The sequence below is a fragment of the Apostichopus japonicus genome, chromosome 5, assembly GCF_037975245.1.
Source record: "Apostichopus japonicus isolate 1M-3 chromosome 5, ASM3797524v1, whole genome shotgun sequence".
NCBI lineage: Eukaryota > Metazoa > Echinodermata > Holothuroidea > Aspidochirotida > Stichopodidae > Apostichopus > Apostichopus japonicus.
Window position 1 is genome coordinate 15563359 of NC_092565.1, and position 27057 is coordinate 15590415.

The window sequence follows — 27057 nt, forward strand, 5'->3', positions numbered from 1 at the left end:
ACAAATGTTATGAACTATGAAGTACTTTCTTTTTACCCTAAGAGGTGAAATTTAGTTGCAGTCTTTGTATCAGATACAGTACAAACCACCACATTGGATAAACACTCAGGAAAGACCATAGTAGAGAAATGACTATACCATAAACTAACAGTTCAAACGTAGCTTCAAGAGTGTTTATAGATCAGTTAATAAATTTGTGACGTCCTAAAGTACAGTGATAGAGAATGGTAAGCAAGACTGCCTAAGTTTCCTGAACTTTGCTCATTCAAGTACATCAGTACTTGAATGATAATCCACGGAACAATAAATATGCTTTATCAGAAACCTATAATACAGCCTAACCCATTGGTTTGTGAGTAACAAATAAAACAAACAAGTTACAAACAAGGAAGGATACTAAAGCTGAGCGTTTTAGATTAGAAGGAAGCATGCAGAATTTATTAGAGGGTAAATAATGCTTTGGCACTATCTTTCTACACTGGTTTCCATTTTCAGGAAGGTTAAAGCCAATTTAAAAAAAAGAAGATTATTTGTGCTTTGTGTTTTTATTTTTGTGCTCTGGTATTTAACTAGTGAATTGTCTAGTATGGACTATGTAAAACAGAATTTAGTCTCATCCAAGACAGTGGACGTAGCTGAAAATTTAGCCTTTTAAGTTACCTTTGGATGACAGAGTTAAAATATTTAATATCCAAACACCTGCAAGTGAAATTGTTGTAGGTTGATAGGCAGCTACAACCATGTGTGACTATTTGTTTTGAAAAGCTTAAGTCAGCAGTTGGCAGTGTTACTGTGCTTACGTGTGCTGATATGTGTATTCCAGATGTTGTAAATAATATTCAAAATGTATTATAAGGGAACATTTAACATGCCACTCATAGCCTAATGTTAAACATGACATGATATACACATAGTTTATACATCGCCTATCATGCAAAGATGAGTACACTAGATGATAACACACTTAATCCTATTTTACTGTATTAAACCAATTTCTTTATAGCAAAGTATCAAAAGTAATCTAAATGCTTCTGTGATATTGATGAGAAGTGACTTTATTCATATGTGAATGTTTGTATTTGATCAGGCCAGTTTCAGTTTCACTTAGAGGAATTAGGAATTCAAACTCTTGCATATTGTCATCCCTGGGAATTGTGAAAGTAATTGCAATAGTAACAGCTCAATCTCACTGTGAAATTCAAACGCAGGGTCACAAATTATGAGTTTATGTAGTAGACAGGTTATTTCAGTCACACTTATCGTGGTCTGCTTTCTATAAAAATTAGAATGGTGTGGGTGGAGAGAGAGAGATATTTGATCACCTATTTAATATAAAATGGTGAGGTTAAATAGAAATGAAAAAATGGTAACCATGCCAACAGTGATTGCTTGGTTAATGTTAAGGCTATACAAATAGTCTTTTACAATGAATACACATCGCATAGGCCTCCAGGCTGTGTGATGTGTTTAGTCCTCAAGTGGACTACTGTGTGAAGCAGAGAGAAACATCATCCAAACTTTTAGAAATTCATGAAAGCTGGACTTGATTAAAACATGAAGAAGACAATTAGCCACTCTTAAAGGTTGACTTTAGACTGAATTTTGGACTTGATATGTTTTAATCTGAGGTAAAAGAGTGCTAGTTTTCTTTATATATTTTTTTTATGAAAGCTATTCTGGTTTTCAAGGTATTCAACTTTAATATATGCTAAAATGTCCGGCATGTTCCTTTTAGACTTCAGAGATGACAATGTCAGCTGCTCAGTGCCTGCCTAAATAAATGTTAATTGTTTTTAATTGTTTTTAGTTCAGATAACCCAACCAACTCATGTTCTTTTAACATTCATGTAAACAATAGAAAAGCCCAGGATGACAACACCAATCGTCCTTGACAATTTAGCAAAATACATGAGTAAACTTATTATTTGAGGTCATGAAAAGCCTGATGACTTTGCCATTGCGTTTCTGTGTGGCATCTGATTAACTGAGCTTAAATGGTCTGTGTGTTAGATGTAGTAGGCCAGCCATTGATGTGATTCATTATTTGCCAAAATTAAATGTCAAAATAAAATAAAACTGTTAGCAAACTGCTATTCTACTAAAGAGCGGTGTAAGAGAATGTGTAAAAGTAAAGTTGGTCTGACGTTTCAACCCTGTCTGTATTCTGTGTGTGTATTTGTCCCTTCTGTTACTGTTACTTGTCATTTAGCCTCAGAAGAAGATCCTGCTAGGATCGAAACGTCAGGCCAACTTACGTGTACACAAAAATGAAATGTGGTATAGAAGTGCCGACTGGACCGATGGAAGTGTTCAGTCGTCATCTATGAATACCCAAAATGAATTTTTGTGCCTATAAATTCACCCTTTTAAAAGTTAAAAATATCATTGATAATAAATGTTCCAAAACTTTCAAAATAATGCTTTGTTGGCATTTTTGTCCGTTGAAGCATAACAGGCAATGTTGGAATGATTGTTACATGACATAGGTCATAACTGGTTGACCCACTATTTATTGATCTCTACCATCCTTACCTGTTGGCATGATCTTGAGAATTACGTACAGTTCTAACTATGGTGTGTAAAACTTTACCCTTTACCTGAGTAGTTTTTTACGCCAGTGGTTTTTAGTTTTGGAATGTTGAAAATTTTCAAGCCCATCGACAGCTGTGGTTTCATATTACATCAGTCGCTGAGTTTCATTTTGTGTGAAACCTAATTTAACAATTTGTAATATTGATGTGAAGATTAGGCCTGTAATAATAAATGAAAGTGTGCAAGCTTTAATACCATACCAATGCCAAAATTGAAAGCAAAAGTAATTTAGAACTTCCCTTAAACATGTCTAATTTTAGACCGGTGTTTCATATTTGAATATCGTACACACTTTTGCCATCTCATTTGATGAAAGTGTGCAAGTTTTCATCTGTGTTCTCTGTAAAATAATATCATTGATGGTATCCCTCAGAATTGCACAAATATCCTTGTTTCTCTGTATTTCCTGTTGGAGATGTCTGTGTCCTTCCTATTCAGGCAATCTACGAGATGTTGCTGTATTGTAGTACAAATCAGTCCAGGAAACAGACACGTACTGTAACTTGAATAAAGGTGTAAATTACATCATTACTATAACTAACATTTCTGTTGTTTAGTTTATAAATCCTTTATAAGCAATCAAGGTATGTGTATTTCTGTGTGTATGACACTATGTCTTTTTGAAAGCATAAGTATTACTGTCAACATTGTATGCACTTAAACCGATTTCAAAGGTATTTTAATATAACTTTCCTATTTTCTTTTGCTTTCTTTTCCATTCTCATTTACAGACATGAATCACACATCACTGGTAAGTTTGTTCATCTGTCATTTGATGATGGGAACTTTAGAGAGGTGATATGGTACAAACGAAAACAATGGGAAAAGAAGAAAGTTTTGTCAGAGGGTGGGTATGGAGGGAGTTTTTAGCGATGCATTTGAAGGTTTAGCAAGAAATATTTACAGTTCATGCAGAACTTGGGTTGGAGAAGTAAACCTCTTCTCCCATTTTGCAACATGCGGACAGGTTGTGTCTGACTCTTCTTGAAGTATCTTTTGAGGTAGGGCATCTCTTAATCGTATTTGCTGGATGCTGCCATTGTTATATACAGTGTTGTCGGCTGCATTTATGGTGTACTTAACTCTCATTTTAAAATTCTACTGTGCGACACTCCTCCTTCGTATTATCACAAAAGCAAATCACAAATTGCAAGTTGTTTTTTGGGGTTCCCTGGATTGTCTTTCTCTTTCACAATTGTTTTTTTTTTGGTGAGAATTTCTCAAACAGAAAGCTGAAATCTTATCATTTATTCGTTCCGTTTGAATCATAGATGGCATTACACAGTAATTGAGTTAACAACTCCACAGTCATCTATTTGAAGACTCATAATTCAATACTATATTTCAATCGTTTTGCAGGGATACAGAAGTACATAGCATACACAATGAGACGATGAAGTCTTAATGTCAAAGTAATGCAACAATATATGATAAATCCTTAATGTGCTGGGACTAAAGATGGAGGTTATACCCTAGAGAGCTTAGCAATGAAAGAACCATAAAAAAAAAAATAATGAAAGGGGGTGGTGTGGAGGCTGATGTGGAGTGGGTGGAGGGGGGGGGGTTGGTAAGAGACAAGGAGTACAACAGAACTACAGTACAACAAAAGTATTTTACAAACAAAGTAACTAAATAAAGAAAGAGAAATGGACACAAACATGAGAATTAAAAAAGGAGGAGAAACAATTAAGAGAAGTAGAGAGAAACGTCTTTCGAATACACAGGGAGTTGAGAAGATTTATAACAAATCAAAAGAGTTAGAAGCTTTCATGGTAAAAATCCAGATGATTCCAAATATTTGGTACATCTTTATAACAACAGCTATGCAGTCACCATAAGGACATCAGTCTTAACTCAGTCTGTATAATATCAGTCATAGTTTTAACTTTTGTAGCACCATTTATACACACACCTTAATGTAAACATCGTCAGTTCGAGGTACACCTTTATTTCGTAAGTTATAGTTATACCTTTGTAGTACCAGTTGTACGTATACTTCTAATATGACATCAGTCTAAATTACAGCTTTATTACATAGTTACAGCTTTTTTACATAGTTACAGCTTTATAACAGCAGTTTAAGTTACACCTTTGTAGCACCAGCCATACACACACCTTTAATATGAAATCAGTGTACAGTACACCTTTATTATGTAAGTTATAGTTACACTTTTGTAGCACCAGTTTGTACGTAAACATCTAATATGACATCAGTCTAAATTACAGCTTTGTTACATAGTTACAGCTTTATAACAGCAGTTCAAGTTACACCATTGTAGCACCAGTCATACACACCTTTAATGTGAAATCAGTCTACAGTACACCTTTATTACATAAGTAATAGTTACACCTTTGTTGCACCAGGTGTATGTATACTTCTACTATGACATCAGTCTAAATTACAGCTTTGTTACATTTAGTAATAGTTACACCTTTATAACGGCAGTTTTAGTTACACCTTTGTAACACCAGTTATACACACACCTTTAATGTGAAATCAGTCTACAGTACACCTTTATTACATAAGTAATAGTTACACCTTTTAGCCACAGGTGTACATACACTGTTATGGCACCAGTCTTAGGGTGCTTTTACACTATATCCGGATCAGATCTTGATGTCAGGAAATGATCCTGACATCCAGATCACAGCTGAAGTGTAATCGCAGTTCAGAACCGGATCTGATCCTCCTATTTTTATGATGGCAGAGACCAGGATCTGATCCAGATGTCGAGATCAGGTTTGCAAGTAAACAGGCTGCATCAACAGTGACCCGAGATATCCGCTGTCCTCATTACGTCACATGCATTCTCGCGCCAAATTCCAGTCTGTATCATGCATGTGCTAATTCCTAAGTAAATTGAGAGCGTGTGGACCGTGCATAGAGTAGTATTGTCACCCTAAAGGCTATACACCATGACCACGAAAGTTTTGGAGTATACGTACTATGCGATCCGCTGCTGCGCATGACACATTTCCAATCCGGGGTTTTTAATCAACATCCCATGGATAGCGGGGGAGGGAGGATCAGAGTACGACTCAAGTGTAAATGCTTCCGGATCAATGCATAAGTTTACCCCATGGAGAGATGATCGTCTGATGGATCTGATCCGGATCTAGTGTAAGAGCACCCTTACTTGCACCTTAAGGACCTTGGTTATAGTTACAACTGTTTGACATCAGTCATAGCTGTGGTTTGTCCTAGTCAGATATTAGTTTATCCATACAATGAAACTTACTTTTTACACCCTGTCCATTGAACTGTTTCCAGACATGTGGTTAACTTGACCGATACTGTTACACCATTTATTGTTGAAGTCCTACCAAGCGATCTAATATTAGCACAGAGAAGCAAATACTAGCCACCCTAATCATCTCACATCATCAGTATGAGCGTCTCCTGAAAATTGTGATTTATTTGCACACAAAACAATGGATAAGAATAATAGTGTAAGATCATGCCAGTGACTGCCTAGGCTTTCTACGCATACAGGGTTAAGATCTTTGCTTGCAAACCACAGCTCTGCAATATATAAAAAATGTCTTGTTTGGCATTTGTTTTGGAACTCAAATCTCATTGTGAAAGCAACCTTAACCTGCAAATTTGATTTTGAGCTACTTATCAGCAAAACCAAACATTCAAATTTCTTAAAATATCATCATTTACCACATTGTTCCTTTTAAATTTTTTTTTTTAAAACCAACTCTATTTTGTGAAATTAAAATTAAATGTTGGCAATATATATCAAACCTAGAAAAGCACTGTTAATGATTGGAGTTTGTCGTCATAAGTTGTCTTTCATCTGGTTTTAAGCCTGTATTCCCGATGTTCATCATTTTCTAATCCTATATATTAAAGAAGAAAGCCAAGTTGAGATTTTGTTTTTTAATTTTGTTTGTATGTGGTGTTTGATCCCTGACACTAGCGTGAGGTTCATTTCTTTCCCCCCATGACAGCCGGATCTTTTGAAAGAGAGACTAAAAGAGTTCAAAGCACAGCAAGAAGAGGTGATAGATACTAACAGCCATATCTGGATTTCATTTTTATATGATCGCAACTTTGTCATCAATAATACAAAAAAAAAGAAAAAAAAGCAACAACTTTATTTAAACTTTACAACCGCTGGTGTGTTCGCTCGCCGTCTTGCTTAATCCATAAAGAGCTCCATCTCCAGACCGATGGTTTTATTACTATTCTTTTTCGTTCTTATTCGTTTGCTAATGTGTGGAAAGTGTTTTTCTGTTTGTTTTCTGTTTTTGTTCTTATTGAGAATGTGGTTTTTTTTTTAATGTTTATTGAGAATGTGATATACAAAATGGCTTCAAAAATATAAAGCCCACATACCACATGCACTGTCTTTGATATGCTTTTATACACAATTAGATTATTAAAATAGTAATTCATTTATGGACAATTGTAATTGCAAAGTTTTGGTGAGATCAGTACTAAACACTAACGACTTTATTTATTCCTTTTTTTTTTTATGATTTGTGTCTTTGAAATTACAAAATTTTTGGGATCAACACTAAACACTAACAACTTAATTGCCGTTTTTTTCATACTTTAATTTCTGTTTAATGTTCAACATAACAGTAATTGAAACCCTTCACTTTTTTTTTTTGGGGGGGGAGGGTTGTTTACTTTTGAGGGTGCTATGCATGTTCTTAAACTAACACTTCAAAACAAAAACTGTTGAGATTTGAAGGTGTTTCATTATGCTAAATAGTTTCAAACAATGCTTCTAACAATTGCTCTACTTACAATGATCATTTGCCTTTTTGTTGTATATATATATATATATATATATATATATATATATATATATATATATATATATATATATATACGGTCATACCTTACTCAGCCAGTAAATGTTAAACCTGGTTCTTGTAAACCCATCTATAATGGGTATTCCACAGAAATCTGAACAGGAGCAAGTATAATTAAAAAAGGAAAGGTTTTCAGTTTCAGTTTATTTCCAGTATAAATATAAATATTTATAAAAAGGACAGCAAAAATTCAAAAAGTACATTACAAAAATTGAAGATGAATTAGTAAAAAGTTTATTTAAACATAAAATTAAAATATGAATATTAGTATAGAAAATTAAATATTTAAACATATTTTCTGAATATTAAAATTACAATAAAGGTTTAACTTTGCCATTTTGAATATATATAGCAGCAAATGAAAGATTCCATTTAAATTTTGAGAGTTGAAATTTTCTAAATTGTCTTACAAAGGTATGTTCATTTCAATTAATTTCATTTATTCATGCCAGTATAGATATAAAACTTATAAAGAGGAGTCATCAAATATGTTAACAGGAAGAATGACTATAATAATGAACTTAAAGTACCATCACATATACCTAAACCCTATAATACCTTCGTAGGAGACCTGACTGCCGTAGCTAATTTGCATATAAGAAATGTGGTGGAAGTTGTTATTAACTTGTTAATTAGCAGCTTATTCACACAGCTTTGGGTTAAAAATGACCCAGGCCACAGCTCTCACAGTGCCTGTTAATGTTATTTGAATGAACATGCACACGGAATATTAGTCATGATAAGCAGGCAAGTGTTGCAACACACAAGTCTCAAGTAATTACCAGGAAGGACAGATTTCTTATAATTAGATAGGGAATCTCTCTCCCTGCTATAATTTAGTATAAAACCATCTGTTTGTTGGTAATTCTTAGACATTAACTACATTTCAATCATAAGGCCCCCGGTTGGAGTCACTCCCAGATTAATGTATGTCGTCCAGTTACAGAGTTGTTAAAAATTAACAATTCATAATCATGGACGTTAAATATGAATGTAAGAGACTGACTTCGGTCAGCTTGCGGCTTTGATAAGCCAATGAGGCTTCTTCGCGAGTTCCTGCTTGCAGGAGGATCTAATATACATACATACATATATGATAGGATAACCTAGGTTGGACAGCTTAATTCCCTCAATAATGTAAGTATATTACCCAAAGCATACCTATAGATTCGATATTAAACGAACACAAACAAATATCTTAGAGAAGTGCGTATCTTCTTCATTGGATTCTAGAATAAGTGATACTTTATTGAGATTTTATCGACCTAACCATTTACCATCCAATAGTTAAACCTACAGAAAGCTGTGTATACTTGCATGCTATTTATTAATATGTACTTTCATGTATTTATACTGGATTTTTAATAAACTTGAAACTTAAGAGAAGGGAAAGGAAAATGGACTTACGTAAAAACTGACGTGCACACAGAATCTAAGATCAGATGGTGTCCACATGTCATTCTGAACAAATGCTTTAAAACTGAATCTTCTGCCACTTTTACTCTTAAAGGGATAACAAAGTCTGATATTTATAATAAATAATATATAGATAAAATAATAAAAGTGTATTACTGAGCTTGTGAAAGAAAGTACATAACTTTAAGTCCCAACTTCCAGTATCATAGTTTCGTTTTGTTGATGAGAAATAAAATACTTCAGTTTATTCGCCATCGTTGCAATTATAATAATAATCTACAATGCCATACATGGACAACATGAAATTGTTTTCTGGTTTTTCTTTTGGTGAATAATAAATGAATTATCCATAAAAATAATTTATCCAATTTGATTTGGTAATCTATAGAGCATGCATAAAACAGAAATATTTCAATAGATGTTGGATCTTTATGCTAGTCGACCAAACGAAAATGAAATTAGAAATTTTTATATTGCCCTTTCAATCAACTAATTTCTGTCCTTTTCTTGTTTTGTATTAATATCTTTCCGACAAACTGCAAGATATTGTCATTAGTCAATCAATTTTTGCAATTAATTCAGAAGATTTACAATGTCATTGTCACCGGAAAAATAATACCAGAATGGAGGAGTTACTAGACAAGTTTTGAATGAAAACAGTTACATGGATGTCTTCATTTCATTATCAATAATCTTATTTTGAATAACACCTTGACAAGCTTTCTAAAGTATATTGCTAACTTGCAAAAAGAAAAAGTCTGATGCTGCAAAAAGAACAATTAATGGTAAAAAATGAGGGGAGCTTCAGGTTGAGAAATGATAGTATGGTTGTTGCTGCATGAAGTTGTGAATTCTTGATAAGGAATGCATGCTGGGGCAGCTACTGCAAGTTGCTCTAAAATCTTATCTCCAAGAAAGAAAGAAACTTGAAAGCAAAAAACAGCAAAAATAACAACCAAAATAGATATTCAAGCAGGTACAAGAAATACTAACAAGTTAAACCAAAAAATGGAAAAAAAAATGTCCACAAGCAAGCATACAATACTAGCAAATGAATATTTCAATATATTTAAAAAAAAAAAAACAAATACAACTTGAGTTCTAGTGAGCACAAAAATACTAGAACAATTTAGAAATGTAAACAATATAGTTCAAAGCAGGCAAGACAAAATTATTTACAAGCTAAAGGCATATTCTAATGCTGTTCTTATTCAAAAAATTGGCATAAAAGTGTTGCATTTTGCAGTACTGCTGTCTGAAATAATTTTGCTTTTCTGTTGTTTTGTATTATTTCATATGAGGAGATGGCTTCTCTTTATGGAAGGCCGTAGAGGACAATATATATTCTTTACTTTCCATCTGAGTGGTTTGCTAGTTTACAAAGATCAGGACAGTAATAGTATTAACAAACCTTAAATGTAGTCTAATAACTACTTTTCTTGAAGTGACAGTTGCTCTTTTCATTCATAACAATAACTAACTACTAATGCTGATTTTCACTGCTATAATTTCAAAAATGCTTTACTTCATTCTTTTCTCTTCCCTCATAAAATTTATGGTCTGAGACAACTTTAAGACTCTCTGTTTTCGCCCATCGAACCAAATGGGACCCATTTGTATAGATAATTATGGCGATAATTGTGGCGGAAAAACTAAGATTTAAGTGAAAAGTATTGCTTTCACTTTCTCCTAAAAGAGATGTTGGATAAACCAGTTGTGGTTTATGGACAAACCAGTTCAGAAATCTCATCTCTAATGAAGACCTGCTCGTACACGAGTTGTTAAATTCTACTGCTGATATGCCATGGCAGGATAATTTCAGTGATAGTGTTTGGGGAGGTCAGGGGTGGGAAGGGCTGTGGCAGGGGAGGGGTAATGGTTAGATGGTTAGGCTCAGATAGTGTCTTAATTACTTCAATCGACAATGTATTTAATTAGCAGGTTAAATAGTTTCAAGTTGGACATTATGACAGTCCTGATTCTTACAAGTTTGAATTTCATCCACTACTTAAAGTCATAAACCTGGAGCAAAGACAAAATGTGCCTTCACATTATTAGATACAGCTGCTCTGTTATGTACACGATGCGCTTCTGTAATGCTAATGTACACATTTTGAATTTGATGTTTACATGATGAAAATGTCACAGACAGTTTGAGTTTAGTAAGTTTCTTGGAATTGGAATGAATCTTTGGATGATTCTGAACAAAATAACCAAATGTCTCCAGTTATTTAATTCAGTTTTGTTGCCTTTGGATGTCTTGCAACCAACCCATCATGATATTTGTTGCCTTTTTTTTAAAACTTTTTCTATCTTTTTCTCCACCTTCATGAAGATGAACAATGATCCGGAACTGTACATTGCACCAGATGACAATCAAGGTAACAGCTTTTATATGTCAGCTGTTGTGACAATTTGACTTTTGTGAAACTAGCATGTATTAAAAAGAAAAAAATGAAGAATATCCCAGAAAATTGGTATTCATACATAATATTGGGCGAACTGCCAACAAATGATGTTTAAAGCAAGTCTTAAGTTATTAAAAAGCACTTCATATTGAGGCACACTGTAAATACTAAGGCTTCTTTCAAAACAAGAGACAACGTTATGTCCTTTAGCGTTGCTCATTTTGGTGGCTGTAACAAGAAGAATAGAAACCAAGGGAAGACAGGGATGTGTGCAACTTGATTACAAACTTGATTACAAACAATTAACAATTCTGTTAAACACCTTAAAAATTTAGATCAAACTAAAAAAAAACTGAAAATGAATTCTAGATCTTTTAAATCGTGTATTCCAACTAGAGAGTCACGTCTTCAAAGTAGTTACTCTGTCGTAAGTTGTTGGTCCAGATAAGACAAGACAAGGGGGTATAGATGATTGGGCACGATCTATTGAAGGATAGGACGCTAGTCAGTCTAGGTGTTACGGTACAGTCCTCTATCTAAAATACTGCCATCTTGTTCGTCACCAGGTTGATACTTGATCTTTCTACTTAGTATAAGAACAGCTGTGTGTAGTTTGATTTTTATTTGCTTGTAAGTAGGATATTGGTGTTTCATGGCACATGTATACATTTTGCCATGGATACTCCTATTTACAGTCAAGTTAAGAAAATAAGATAGTTAGGTACATCCTGATAAGAATACTAAAGTGGCGGAACCAACTGAATCTTCCCAGGTGACTGCAATATGTTTTATTTTTGGTTCGTTCTTGAGCACCAACAACACCTCCCCTAAGGAGTGAGCCAAGGGTTTTATTTTTTCTTCCTTTAATTTTTGAGGAGGGGATGAGAATTAGACATTTTTTCCAAATAATTTCAAAGCCCTTAATTGGTCATATGTGAAGTGCATGATTTCAAAGCTACAAAGAGAGATCACTATGCTTACATCTTAACATATGCACCAACCTAACTCTTACTATTTCTTATGTTCAGGACCTCAAGATGAGTACGAAGAATTCGATGGGGCAGAAGTCCCAGGTAGGACAAGTTTATGTTTTACTTAATACTCTAAATCTTTGACCTCATACAAGTATAAAGAGCAGTCTTCTTCCTTCCTTCTGCTCCAAGTCTGTTGCGAAGAGGAAAAAAATCAAAATCATATGTCGGACGTTTACTCATTTCTTTTTCTTTTTACATTTTTGAACTTGCTCTAAGAGACATCTAACAGGGAATTGTCACACCTAGCCATTCAGTAACATTTGCTTATAAATGCTTTCTAGTCTTTCACAATTAGATTTTTTATATTTGAATACATCTTAAATAATTTCTTCTCCTGACAAGATGGCAACTAATTAATTTGTGAGGGTGAGAGCACTACCATTCTGATATATTTCAAGCTACCATGTACCAGTGTTTGATATTTACTTCAATCAATTTTCATTGCCTTTCTAGAAAATAATTATTTAGCACCTCCAAATGACGATGATGCGCCCCCTCCAATACCATCGAGAGTCCCACTAAATCTGGTAAGTCACATCAGGACAAATTAGGGGTCACCAAGGTCAAAGAGCCCAGGTGGAGGTCCATTGGGGTACAGGGGTCACCAAGGGGAAAGAGTCCATTAGGGTGCAGGGGGGCACCAAGGGGAAAGAGCCCAGGTGTATGTCCATTGGGGTACAGGGGTCACCAAGGGGAAAGAGTCCATTGGGGTGCAGGGGGTGACCAAGGGGAAAGAGCCCAGGTGGAGGTCTATGAGGCAAAACCCTCAGAAGCTGCAGTGTTTTCAGACAGCATTTCCTTGTTTCTCCTTTCTCTGTTTATTTTTTCCTGGCAAATCCTTGGCAGTTAATACCCATTACCACCTCCTCTAGTTCCTATGCTGCATTTTTACTTTCATGAAGTTTTGTTTCATTTACTAATGTTAACATTCAAACATGCTATGAGTATTCTTTGTGAATATTAACCTAGCTAATATAGCATCTCTTTGTTCAAGGAAAAATATCTGACAATTTTCAGATGTTTTTCCTTGAACAAAGAGATGCTATATTAGCTAGGAATTAACCAATAATTAATTTTCACCAATTAGTGAAAATAAAACACTTTCACTACTATATTGCCATATGCATTGCATATATTGCATATGCATTGCATATAGTGCATATGCATTGCATATATTGCATATGCATTGTATATATTGCATATGTAGAATAAGACAGGTGATCCCTGACGGGTAAAGGCTGAATATTCATGTTATGGTTTGTAGAGTAAAGCACTATTTAAACACCTAGCTGTCATACACATTAACTCAAAAAGCTAGTACTATTTTATACTCGAGGGCTTGTGTGGCTACAGTTCTTACAGTGAACACAGAACGAGTTGAAGGCACAAAATGAAATGGTAAGGAGACATAACCGAAAACCTTGCAAGCACTTTGTAAATGTGACTGACTGGTATATCATTGGCAAAGTTCTCATTTATAAATCAAATCAAGATTGATACCTTCAAAGAAATAACTATCAAACTGTTTTCAAACTGGTTGGTATTTTACAACATTGTGCCTCTGTGTCACTTTTCTTTGATAGTTCCCTTGTTAGTTTTCTCCATTGTGGCATAGTAAGCTACGTATGCATACTGTGTTTTACAACTACTGTGATATCCAGAAGGGGGCAATGTATCAAATGTTGACTATGCATTCAAATTTATGTCCTATTTGTGGTATTTTAGAAACTCTTTGGTTTTCTCTTATTCTCCTATAGGACTCACCACGGCTGGGGTAAGTCATCAAGATGAAATTATATTGTCTTCTACAAGAATCAGTGAATGACAATCATTGGCTGAGGGGAGGACGGGTTGTATTGATATTCATTGGTGAAAAATGATGGAGAATGCACTGCTGTGGTTGACACTTGGTATATCTGTAAGTAAAAAGAAAAGAGTAAATAAATAGAAAACTCATGGTTCAAGGTTTAGTGAACATATGGACCAGGAGTGGTTAACAGATGGGGACAGATTCAGTCGACATGAATGTTGGATTAGTAAACATGACTTCTACACCATAAGCAAGAGGAGGGAAGAAAGATCGGTAGAAAGAGGAGGATTAGTGCATTAGCGTACAGGATTAGCAGGCTTGTTATCCTTGTAAATTTTAACTGTTTTCTGCAAGATCACTTTGTCACATTGTCTTAACGTGCCGTTTTCTTTCCTTGTAGTGCTCCTGATCTTCCTCCTAGACCAGGAGCCTCCCCCAGCAGGTCCCCTCAGAGGCGAAACCCACCCCCTCCAGATAGTGAAGAGGAGGTAAGCTATCTGCTTGTTTTTTTCTTGTGTGTTTGTTTCTTTGTCTGTGTTTGTTTGTGTTTGTCTGTGTGGGTGTCTGCGCTGTGCAGCAGTAACAGTACTACCTGTGTAGTAAAAGATTGTGTTTATACATCCCTTAAAATTAAGAGGAGGGGAGTTCATAGTTATATCAATTAAACTATGTGATAGACCCATTGAATGTTACAGGGTGACAGAACTTCGATAACTGAATGTAGGATTTTGTGAACGATGTATAGTTGATTGTCACAGTATGATAGATGGTTGAATACTGGATGCAGGATTCTGTGATGGGTGTATCATTGGATATCACAGTGTGACAGATGTTCCAATCTGAATCCAGGATTCTGTGATGGATGTATCATTGGATATCACAGTGTGACAGATGTTCCAATCTGAATCCAGGATTCTGTGATGGGTGTATCATTGGATATCACAGTGTGACAGATGTTCCAATCTGAATCCAGGATTCTGTGATGGATGTATCATTTGATATCACAGTGTGACAGATGTTCCAGTCTGAATCCAGGATTCTGTGATGGGTGTATCATTGGATATCACAGTGTAACAGATGTTCCAATTTGAATCCAGGATTCTGTGATGGATGTATCATTGGATATCACAGTGTGACAGATGTTCCAATCTGAATCCAGGATTCTGTGATGGATGTATCATTGGATATCACAGTGTGACAGATTGTTGAATGCTGAATCCAGGATTCTGTGATGGATGTATCATTGGATATCACAGTGTGACAGATGTTCCAATCTGAATCCAGGATTCTGTGATGGATGTATCATTGGATATCACAGTGTGACAGATTGTTGAATGCTGAATCCAGGATTCTGTGATGGGTGTATCATTAGATATCACAGTGTGACAGATGGTTGAATAATGGATGCAGGTATCCATATTTGATCCAACATATATTGAAAACACCTGATAATGGTTTGTGTCAAAGGATGATTCCACCTTTTCATAATTTTCCACCATGAGTGGTTTGTGACCCTAAAGAATTATTGTTTTCGTTTTTGTTATTTTATAGGTTTTAATATTCCCCCCGGTAAGCTCATCAAAGGATTTTTCGTCCGCTTTGTGCTTATCAATGTCCATTTTAAAGAGCCTTTGAACATGAAAGAAGTGCACATCTTACCACCTGCATCTTGCAATTGCTTAGCAACCCCTTCTCCTTCCTCTTTGTATCCATTGCTACCCCTCGCTAAGATTGGTTGAAGGAATCAATACTCTAAAACATTACAGCAAACTGAATTGGAAGTAGATACACACATTGTTGCTTGCTTGCTTGCTTGATAGAACAAGTGAGGGGTATTTAGGATGTCACTCATAGGGTAGATACCATAATATTCAGCTTCATTCAACTGCAATGGATTGCCTTTAGTCTAGTCCATTGCATTGAACTGTAGTCGATTGCAATTGGTCAACTGGACAAGTGGAATTTGTAAATTGATTCCTAACTGGCAAAGAAAGGTATCATAGGTACCACCACTTACTAAGGAAAGAAAAGCTACGATGGCAAATCACGGGACTTGTATTCTGACAGTCTCTTGCACGAATGCAGTCAAAGCCAATGGGGATGTTCAGCGTTTCAATAGAGGGCGCCATCATGTCTGTCCTAACAGTGCTGGAGACACTGCTCTGGGTGGTAATGCGGGTGATCTATCCTCCTTCCTCCAAAACAACCCTTACTAACAGTCACAGGACTTGACCTGAAAGTGCCTCTGACGAATTCCCCACTTGCACTTACAAACCCTGCTGTCATCAATTTTCGGAGGGTATTACCGTTGCAATTGTCCAGTTTTCTGGAACCCTTTTCTGATGTTCTGGTACTTGACTTTAGGACACATTTTTCCTCAGTTGTTGCTGTCAATCATGATTCCAAATATACACTTAAAAGGTGGAGGAGTCACAAAGCTTTCTGGTGTTTGGGTATAAGGATGTGGTAACTATTAAGCAGCTGTTTTGTGTGTTTGATTGTCAGTGTCTAACAATTTCTCAAAAATTTTGGTCGGAAGTATTCCCCCAAATAAGATTTGATTTGATTTGGAAATTCTTCCTAGATTTGACTTTGACTTTGAAAAGATTAAAGAGTTAGTCAAGCTAGTGTACCAGGTTGTGATAGGAATAAAGTATTGAAAATGAGAAACTTACCGCTCAAAACTATCTTAAAAAGGATCCTTTCAATTATGCCCCCCTCTTGCCTCTCCTCTCCTTCCCTACCATTGAAAGACCTTTTGTAAACATAGACTAACTTGGTGAGGGTTTTTTCTCCTTTTTTATGGCTGTCATTATCTTTCTTCACCATCGGTCAAAGACTTTGTTATATTAGCTTATTCATCACTTTTGGTTGTGTTAAAGCAAGTAAAATTCACTCTAACTCACAGTGCACAAAGAAGTCACATACATACCAGCTGTACAGTGTTACACATGCTGAACTCACCCACCTAAAAACAGCGTCTTGGCAATACATATTGCCTTGTTATAATTAACGTTTTAATGTTTGTGAAAACGATGCTCTTCCTTGTTTAGAGTTATTCTACTAGACTGTCACCAATGTTAGTATTTTCTTGTTAAAGCAATATCAGAAAAGCTGTAAGCAGAAGCGGTTAAGTGTTTCTTTGTTTATTTGTTCACCATTTCTAAACTGCTTCCTCTCTCTCTCCAAAATGGGTGTAAATCTCTAAATATGTAAATCGATAGATATATAAATCTATAACGCAAGAAATGGCAGAAAATGGTGTCTTTTTAATGAGATCTGCCTTTCTGAGTATATACTGTTTATATACTACCTTAACATACCAGATTTGGGTCAAAGCCTGTTACAGATCCTTGCTGATATAACACACTCTGCATTGATGTATAACATGTGGTGGAATCAACACAATATATGGATTTAGTTTTGGCATAGTACATGTGTATAGCAGAGAGTATTACAAACTAGTAATTGGGTAATACATGGAAGGCTGGTTTTATCAATGTTATGGTTTCATCCCTAATCTGCCTTCCCTCTCTCATCACTAGAATCCTGCCTGCCATCCGAAATGATTTATTGAAGAATTAAAACATTGTATTCATCTTTCCCTTTATTTGGACTGAAAAATCATGTCATATCACATGTATCAATCGACACAAAAACTAAAATGCACACGTTTTCTAAAATGAACGACATATAAAGCAAGGGTCGCATCATGTGTGAAAAAGGATTAGTAAAATGATGCTTTTCACGGAGAAGGCTGCCGATGCCATGGCAATATCACCGCTCATCTTTCCCTGGGTATCTATCTCCAGATGTTTCATTTGTGTAGTTGTCTTTCACATGATTTAGGTCATAAACACCACTAGCAGAAAGGAATGAAACTCACAATATTTGCAGTATTGTATTTATGTCAAATAGACTTGTTTTTAACACACTTCTTTCTTGATGTTTCTACAGGAAGAAGATTATGTTGTCCCTCTTGAACAAGGTATGTAACACAGTTTCTTCCTTCACTCACATGAATCTTCAAACCATCATTTCAAACTCACGACCATATTTTTTTGTTGAAATCGTCTTTGCGACCGTTCAAGTTCCCATGGTTACAGATTGGCAACGATGGAATATGAATCTCAATCTTGGGGCATCAGTCAAGACTGTTCTTGTTCATGTGTTTACATCAATTTAGTAATGTCATCGGTCTGCAAGCCAAAAATTCAGATAGTTGACTTTGGGTTTTGATTTTTCCCCTCAAAGACGAGCAGGTTCCAGTGAAATGATAAGTTCATTCTGATCATTTTTTTCGTCCCATCAAAAAAGAGTAAATATGTTCTTAATCTCAAATTTACTCAACACTTTGTTAAACCTGAATTAATCAATGTATCATTTATTAAAAGTAAACCCTCTGGTTGACATTAAGATCTTTTCATGGCAATACAGTACCGCTCACGTATAACTCCGCGTAGACGTATACTCTACGTTTATCTACGCGATTATACGATGTAATACGTTTCTGTATGCAACTTTCTACGCGGTGTCTACGCGGCTTAGGGCTTCGCTCTAGTGCCCCTGAATAGGGATTATACGCGCGTAAAGATGTACAATCTCGTATAATCTGTAAACGTAGGGTTTTGGCAGCCGCTTTACATAGCAGAGCTTCTATGGGTTAGAATAAACTGTGATGAAGAAAAGAGTCGGTAAACTCAGTATCGCACCAAGCCCAATTATATGACTTTCCAAACTATTCAACCACAGAGTTAGCATATACTTAAGCCGATAAGAATAAGAGTAACAAAGAAAACAGCGCTACTAGGACCACAAACTATCGATACAAATCAGTGCAAACTTAAGCAAGGAAACTATATTAATTACGACAGTCTGTTACTATTTATACAAGTTCCTCCCGTTAGGCATTAAATTGAATGTAGGTAACAATCTATGAGAACTAGGTAGGCCTTGGCCGATCCTACCTCTTAGCCTACATCGCAAGATACACGGTATACACCTCGCAAGAAAACCACGATAACCTTAAATGAAAAAACAGTATTTTGCACTTGAAGATCTGACTTCCCCCAAAATGCAGTGATAAGGTTTAGACCCAGTACTTCTTAATACATTGAGATTCCAATTACCAGTCAAAAATATTTTCTGAAGAAAAACCTTACGATATTTTTCACAAATATTGGTGCTTAGATAAGTGCTTCCTCACAATCAACGAGCCGCCCCGAAATTCGCTCCGCATAATTCCCATTGACATTGGTCACGGAACAAAAGAAGGTCATCGACATTCGAACTTGCCCAAGTTCATCGCACCATGGGAACGACACAACACATTGAACATGATGTTACATTTTCCCGCCATCTGGACGCCGAGTGTAAATTTTGGTGTAATATGCAAATTATGAATGGTACTGTGTAGGCCGCGCGGTTAAAACTTAACCTATTGCGACACACTTTTTGGGAAGCTGTTGTTGAAGTAACTTTTGTATCAAATGTAAAGTACTGTAAGGTAGTATAATTTATAAAGGACGGGTTTCTTCAGGTGGTAAGGAAAAGGGGTGTTTCGGTGAACTCAATCTCTTTGTATAGTATTTGGATACTTAAAATGACGATGTACAGTGATGTACATGCAGTTTCTATTTCTCTTTAAGTATCCTTTGTGGATCTTTGTTGGAATAAATACGAAATGTATTGTTTGATGCCAGTATTTAACGGTAAGCCTTTTTTTAATTGTTGACTGAGCTTCAAAATCCATTTTCCAAAAAGTTGGTTTTCATGAAGGTTTTATAAAAATGACATACAGCTAGGGTAGAAAAATATTAACTTAACCACATTAATGAGAGTTGTTCTATCCAAATAAAATACATGTTTCTCGTACTGAGATCTGAAAAAAAACGGGCGGCCATTTTTCTTCTTTTCATGCGCTGATACTAGTTTGGAAGATGTGGCAACTTATACAAAATAATTTTTAAGGATATAGTTTAGATTTCTTGTAATCCAAATAGAGACTCGGGAATCAGGAAAAAGGAGGCCCCTTGCGCGGACTAGAAACATGTTTTGTTTTTAACCGGACGTGCTTCAAAGTTGTTGGGTGGAATTTTTTTTTTTCATTCTGTTGGAACCAATGGTAAAGTATATAGAAAATTGACACAAGAAACGCTTAGTAATACTTTATTATTTCTTCAAAATGTTGCCAACTATTCAAAGTAAACTTATCCTCAGTGGAACAAAACCTCTACAACTGAAAAAAAAGTCGGGAAAAGAAACACTGAATAGAAACCCAATTAACGAAAATCAGTTAAGTTCTATGCCGGCAAACACTGTACCTGTGTCCCTTTTACTGCTAGATGAATATCACAACTTAAACTACGATGTAAGGAACGGCTGTTTCAAACATCTCACTAATTCTTTCGGCGACTTTAATCCCTATTCATTGAGCACAATAGCATTTCCTGCGTATAAACTTGTACAGGGATTATACGCGGTGTCTACGCGGCGTCTACGCGGCAATTTGTTTGTCAACAAGTTTATACGCGATTGTACTTGTTTATACATTTTTATACGATTCTGTGCACGTACACATGTCCAGTTATACGTGAGCGGTACTGTACATAAACATGATTTTTTTCCATGTCATATTTGAAATGTTTCTACCTGTTTTCTACCTAGTAGTGGAGGACCTTTATCTACCACCAAAGGGTCCCGAAGCGGACGATGTGAGTATATAAAACCTCTCGTTCTTGTTTAGGTCAGCAAAGCCTTAAACAGGCAACATTACACTTCCTTGGTCTGACCACAACCAAATGGTCAGTAGTGACCACTAATCTTTATATAGCTACTGCGTCTTCTTCCGCAAATAAGTTCCAAAATCAAATTTCCATTGAGCTTTCCTTTGTAAACCAAGTCAATTGCAATTTTTCTTGGGATCACTTTAGAATGCTGTGATAACCGCCTTACATTGTAGTTAATTTTCTTATTTAGGAGTCAGTAACAGTCAAGTTTTGACCTGTACATTGCCAAAGAACCTCTTTCTCATGTATATTGCATTTGATCTGTGATGTTATTGTGCCTTTTTATGCCTTATGCCTTTCCTTTTCTTTGCTTTCTTCTAGTACAATGAAATGTATGAAACACCTAACCAGAATGGTAAGAGACTTAAATTGGTAGTTATGCATATATATTTCAGGGAACAACGGAACATTTAGTAACTTCCCAGAGGAGATCCGTGGATCGTATCTCTATATACTGCTCTGGGTCCTAACTGCATGTGATCTATTCTGTACACAGATCTCAAAGACATTCTGTACAGCGCTGTAACATATCTCAATCTCTGTGTCAGTCGTGAAAATATGCTTCAAAAGATCTCGCCTTCAGTAATTACAAGAAGCATCGCAGGTATAAAATCCAATGCAGTAAATTCCATTTCGGTGACTCGGATACAATGTTACCGAAGCTCACGACTAAAACTCAGTTAAGCAGACGTGATCAACAGTAGCTCAGAGAATCTCTTTGATCAGTTGTTTTAAAGATGCCAATCTTTCGGTGGGAAACATTATGTTGCTAACTTGTGCTGTTGTGTGTGGTTAAAAACGTATGTTAGTCTGACATCTCAGGGCAAAGTATCTGCCCAGAAGTGTCTATCAGAGATTCATCAAAGGAATTCTCAGTGATTTCAGAGACTGCATTTTGTCAAGTTTTGTAGATTTAGGGCATGGCTGAAGATCAGTGGCATAGCTAGGATTTTTTGAGTGGGGCGCAATGGGGGGGCTGTTCTTTCTTGTGGGGAGCCGGAGGTTACTATCTGAGCGGAGCGCCACCTTGGTTGGTGTGGAGCGTACAGAGAAAATTTGAGATTTCAGCACCCCCCAGATCGCAGGAGATGGCACCTGTGAGGCAAAATAGCAACCAAAAAGATGTGCAACTTTGGTGACAGAAATGCAAAAAAAGTTTTTTCTCTTTCATGCTGACTGGCCTTGCCAACTCAGCCAGACTTTTAACTTGAGGGAAGTTGGCATCATTTGTCGTTTCAAGGTGTCAAGGCCTTTCTCCCAACTCAAACCCCTGTGGGCTACCGGTAGGTTTGCAGGATATGCCCACATGTGGACTTAAATAGCATTATAGGAAGGGGATGGAAGACTAACACGCATCGATGTTTCGGTAATGGTCCACATTGGTGGCTCGGTGCTAATTAGGTCATTTATTGGGTTTCTTGAGGCAGCTGTCATCAGAATCTGGGTTATTTTAAGCAGATATCAATATCGCGCAGCACAACAAGGTTCGTGGTGTATGGTCGCAGTCGTCGCATCGACCATTGGCATGCCATGCTGTGTGACCATTCTCATGATTACTACAGATATTGCATTATTCTTATTCTGCCAGATGCAGACGAGAAAATTGTGTAACTCTTTTTCCCAAATTATTGAATTTATTGAACTTTACATAAGATTTAACATTTTTTATATCATTCGGAAGCACTTTCCAGGTTTTATAGCAGTAGTTATTCAAGAGTACTTTACCGTGTTTCGAGTGATGTCTGCTAGCTGAATATTAGCGAATATTAGCGGAATTACTGGGATTAACAATATCACTAAAGACACAGGGGAGAATATTGTTGATATACTTATAAATAAAGAACACATCTTGAGAACATGAATGTTGCTGACTTTAATAATGCCAAGGTCTTTGTGCAAAGTACTGGTAGGATAACGTCGATGTTTAAAAGTAATGGTTTTTAACATTCTATTTTGGAGGATTTGTAAAGGCTTAAGTATGGTAGCTTTAGCCATGCCATAAATTTCAACACCGTAAGAAATCTTAGAACAAACCAGTGAATAGTAAAGCTGAACAAAACTATTACAAAGGTCATTAATATGTTGCTTGAATGACAATTTATCATCAATCAGAAGGCCAGGATATTTGTCGCAATCTGTTTTACAAATATCTTTTTTGCCATACATGGAGAATCGTGTAACACTATCTATCTGAGACCTGAGATCAGCATGTACACAGAAGTAAATAGGGGTCTGGATTAATGAAAACATTGATGAACAAGGAGGGCATGGCCACATTGTTTGCTGCTTTACTTGATGTACTAGGCTATCATGCACTTAAATTATCTTATTATAAACTTGACAGGTTGCTTAATATCCCAGTTCAACTAAATGTGCTTGTTGTTTCTTTATTAAATCTCTCAATGCTTTGGAGATCTTCATCTATCAATTTCTCTTTCAGATCCTCCAGCATTTGTACCGAAAATGCCTTTACCTTCAAAGTTTAATCTACTACCAAAGCCTCCAATGCCAAAAGCACCTAACAAACCTGACATAATAACTAGAGGAACCCCGGAAATCAAGACCCAACCTCCTTTACCACCCAGCAACCTTGACAGGCCAACATCTCAAACGTCAATCTCACAGCGAATGAAACAGTTTGAAATTTCGTCAGGTCCACAGCCTCCAAAGCCGGCCACTCCTCAGAGCGGTCTTCGACAGATAATGAACCAATCAAAGCAGGATAGACCACCCTCTAGTACTCTTAATCCATCATTTGTAAAAAATGCTGGTAGATTTACTCCAACATCACCGAAGAGGACGATTTCACCTAGAGCTGCACCTCCCCTTCCAAGTCCAACTTTAAGTAGGCCAACACCTGCTCTGCCTAACCCACTACCACCCAGACATCCATCTTTGCCCTCGAATCCAACCCCATTACGGCAAACACCCACCCCCCCTCCAGCCAATCGTCCAATACAGCCTCTACCAAGTAAGTACTCATTTTAACAATATTCCAAGTGTGTGATGTTAGCTTTGTAATTTAAATATGAAGTAAAGAAAAAGTCAGTAAATACAATATTCACCCTACATATCAGGCAATGTTGCAGCTAGACATACAGGAACATCCTTAATAGGGTGGCCATGACAACACATCAAAGTGGAGGACACCTCCAGAGGCCCCCTGTAAACTTCTCTGGGACTACAGCCCTCCTGACCTCCCCTCGCCAGGCCTGGACTCATCAACAGCTCAAGATGAGATGACATGCTTGCACTAGGGATGCACCGGATATCCGGTCCGGCCGGACTATCCGGCCGGATAGTGAGCAATTATCCGGTTCCGGTTCCGGCCGGATATTTTTCAAAATCCGGCCGGATCTTTTACAAAATCTGGCCAGATCTTTTACAAAATCTGGCCAGATCTTTTTTCAAAATCTGGCCTGAATCATTCCTTAAAAAGGTGTTGGTATTAACTTAAATCAATGTAAACTATTTCCAAAAAATAATAAAAACATTCAAAGTAAGGAAAAATTAGGTTTAACATGTTTAATTTAATTTTCTCAATGGTCTGACCCACTGTTTCTAAAGATCAACCAAAATAATACAACTACTGTAATAATATGAAGCTATATACAACAAATACAGTTTGCAGTGAAATCATTTCTTGCAGCCTTCATCAGTTTAATATTGTGCAGTTAAAATAGACCATTCATATACTTATCAGTCAAAATACTGTTCCATTGAATCTTTACTTTCCCATTATTGTTGGCATTCATTTTTATGTGTGAAACAATCTCTTATATGGTTAAATATGTCTGAATTTTTTTTAATTCAACAAAAACCACTTCATCTTAAAGTTCATTCTTAAACCTTAGAATGACTTTAATTCTCATCAAAAAAGATTAATTCCAGAGCTGACAATGAAAACAATTTCAAAAGTAACCTTTCTACAGTTATCACATACAGAGACAATTAAATGATTTCCATATTTATATCTTTTTGAGGTTTCAAGCTATCATTCCTTAAATAATTATATGTTTAAAATGATTTTTTGCAGAGCATGCAAGTCTTCTTCATATATACTGTAACGTTGCTATTTGGGAATGTAGACAAATTTAATTTCCAGCTTTCACTGTATGTTGAACATATTTTCTCAAATTGTGATGAAGGAAGAGAAGTTTTTCTCCAGTTTTCTTTAGCTCATTGCAACCTAGACTTGAATGAATGAAGTGGGTACCAAATAATGAATAATAAAAGACAATTCTAAATCCATAAAGTAGTGTTATCACAACAATTAAATAATCTTTTTATTCAGTATAAAGTATGAGATTTGTGAAATGTAGCTTCCCGTTTTAAAACAAACTTCATAGGTAGTATGCAGTATTTTTCCAGCAAACAAATTTACATACTGTATCAAGCTTGTCAACAATTATATTGTAGTTATTTTATTAAAGAATGTATATTACACCACTTCAAGTCATATTTAATCTCATAAATGGGGTCTTAATTTCACCTTCTTTATAATATGCGTATACCTCACCTAAGATTTGCTCCTTGTTTCATACTTCTACTTCTTATTAATGATTTTCTTTTGTGTAATGAAAAAATCCGGTTTCAGCCGGATTTTATCTGGCCGGATTTCATGTACTATCCGGCAAAATCCGGTTCCGGCCGGATCCAAAAATTTGGATCCGGTGCATCCCTAGCTTCCACGCTGGTTACTTATTTCACAATCTTAGTACATAATTATATGTACAGAATGTATAAGAGGGCAATTCAGTGAGTTTGGTATCTCACCACAAACACTTTTATTGAACAATTGTTTGTGGACTACATAACACAAATATTCACACCCCACAGTGATAGACTCCATACTGAAACAGAACAGTATTTGTCCTATTATCAGTGGATTATTCACCTCACTGGACACTGTAACTATGTAGTTTGATATTAATTAACTTTTGTAGGGTTGCTTGTCTATTCAGCATTTGTCCTTGCATTCATATCCAAGTCACATTTTGCTTCATTCAACCTTTGACCTTTGTCCTCCATTCGGAAGGTTTTCAAGTCATTTGTCCCTATCACAGTGAACTTTCCTACAAAATTTGAAGAGTATTCTTCTCTTTCATCCTACCATTACGGTCCCATAAATCTGTAGTACGGATAAAGCTAACATTAGTTTTGATCCGCCATCTCAGAAAGACAACAAAAAGAATCAGCCGAGTCAAACAAACTCGCGGGTGTACACACACTGGTTTTTCATCATTATGTGTAAATAAACACTCTGTCAGAATTCTTGTTTTAGAAAACATGCAGAGACTGGCGTGCGTCCATTGGCTTCACCTACAGTGTAAGAAGTAAGGAAGTTAAGAATCTAGTGCCTTGGAATGGATGCTTTACAAAAACCTTTGATTCTACCTAGAGATTTGCTACAGCACTTCATACAGTTTCAACCAAATGCTGCTCTTTACTTGATTCTAGTCTAATTGTCCATTGAACTGAGCAGGAATAGAATTGAACATTGTTTGTTCATGATAGATAATTTATAACTATGATATGTAAATGCTTTCCTCAACAGGATCATTCACACCTGATCTGCCCAAACCGATGGTTCCGACCTCGTCTAGACCTGTGAGTAATCTACAGCAAGGTCAATATGCAAACCTGTTACACATAACACCAAGTTATAGATCCCATCTTGTACTGTTTGTTAGCGCTATTCATTAATAGATCAAGAAGTCATCAAAAATCAGGGTTTGAGCTCTCAGTGGCCCGCCTTAATCAACAACCCAACATAATAAAGTTTGGGCTCACAGCTATAGCCCTAATCGATTACTAATCAAAACCAGGGTTGAGCAGTCAGCTGGCCCCAATCAAATAGGTCATCAAGATAAAGAGTGTAGGGCTCTCAGACCTTAATCAAGTGCATTGGACAGATTGATAATGTGAACTTTTATCATGGCTCGATTACAGGTTAGCCAGCAGTTAAAAAGATATCATGGAATCAACACCATTAGTCTATATGATAGAGATAACTGAACAATGTCCCCAAAACAGCTATGGAAAGTTGATGTCATTTGTGAGATATCACAGCTTTAACGGCTGAAGACTTGATCGAGTCTAAATACGACATCTTTAAGCAAGGTGTCTTTCAATTCTGTTTGGTTTTCTGTATTCATTACAATGTCTATTTTCTGCAA

General features: G+C 36.1%; 1 protein-coding gene across 7 annotated transcripts in view; it reads left to right on the top strand.

Moving 5' to 3' along the window:
* Positions 1-27057, top strand: part of LOC139967822 (uncharacterized) — a 72498-nt gene that overhangs the window by 38586 nt on the left and 6855 nt on the right. For 3 of the 7 annotated variants that reach the window (XM_071971932.1, XM_071971931.1, XM_071971933.1), the window contains exons 10-22: positions 3324-3343; positions 6550-6600; positions 11174-11219; positions 12275-12319; positions 12734-12807; positions 14038-14054; positions 14491-14578; positions 15642-15659; positions 18048-18078; positions 20757-20803; positions 21200-21233; positions 23319-23849; positions 26436-26488. In XM_071971932.1, the coding sequence (XP_071828033.1) occupies positions 3324-3343; positions 6550-6600; positions 11174-11219; positions 12275-12319; positions 12734-12807; positions 14038-14054; positions 14491-14578; positions 15642-15659; positions 18048-18078; positions 20757-20803; positions 21200-21233; positions 23319-23849; positions 26436-26488 (1055 nt within the window). The remainder of the gene's footprint in view (positions 1-3323; positions 3344-6549; positions 6601-11173; positions 11220-12274; positions 12320-12733; positions 12808-14037; positions 14055-14490; positions 14579-15641; positions 15660-18047; positions 18079-20756; positions 20804-21199; positions 21234-23318; positions 23850-26435; positions 26489-27057) is intronic. The other 4 variants (XM_071971934.1, XM_071971935.1, XM_071971937.1 and 1 more) reach the window with 4 other exon arrangements.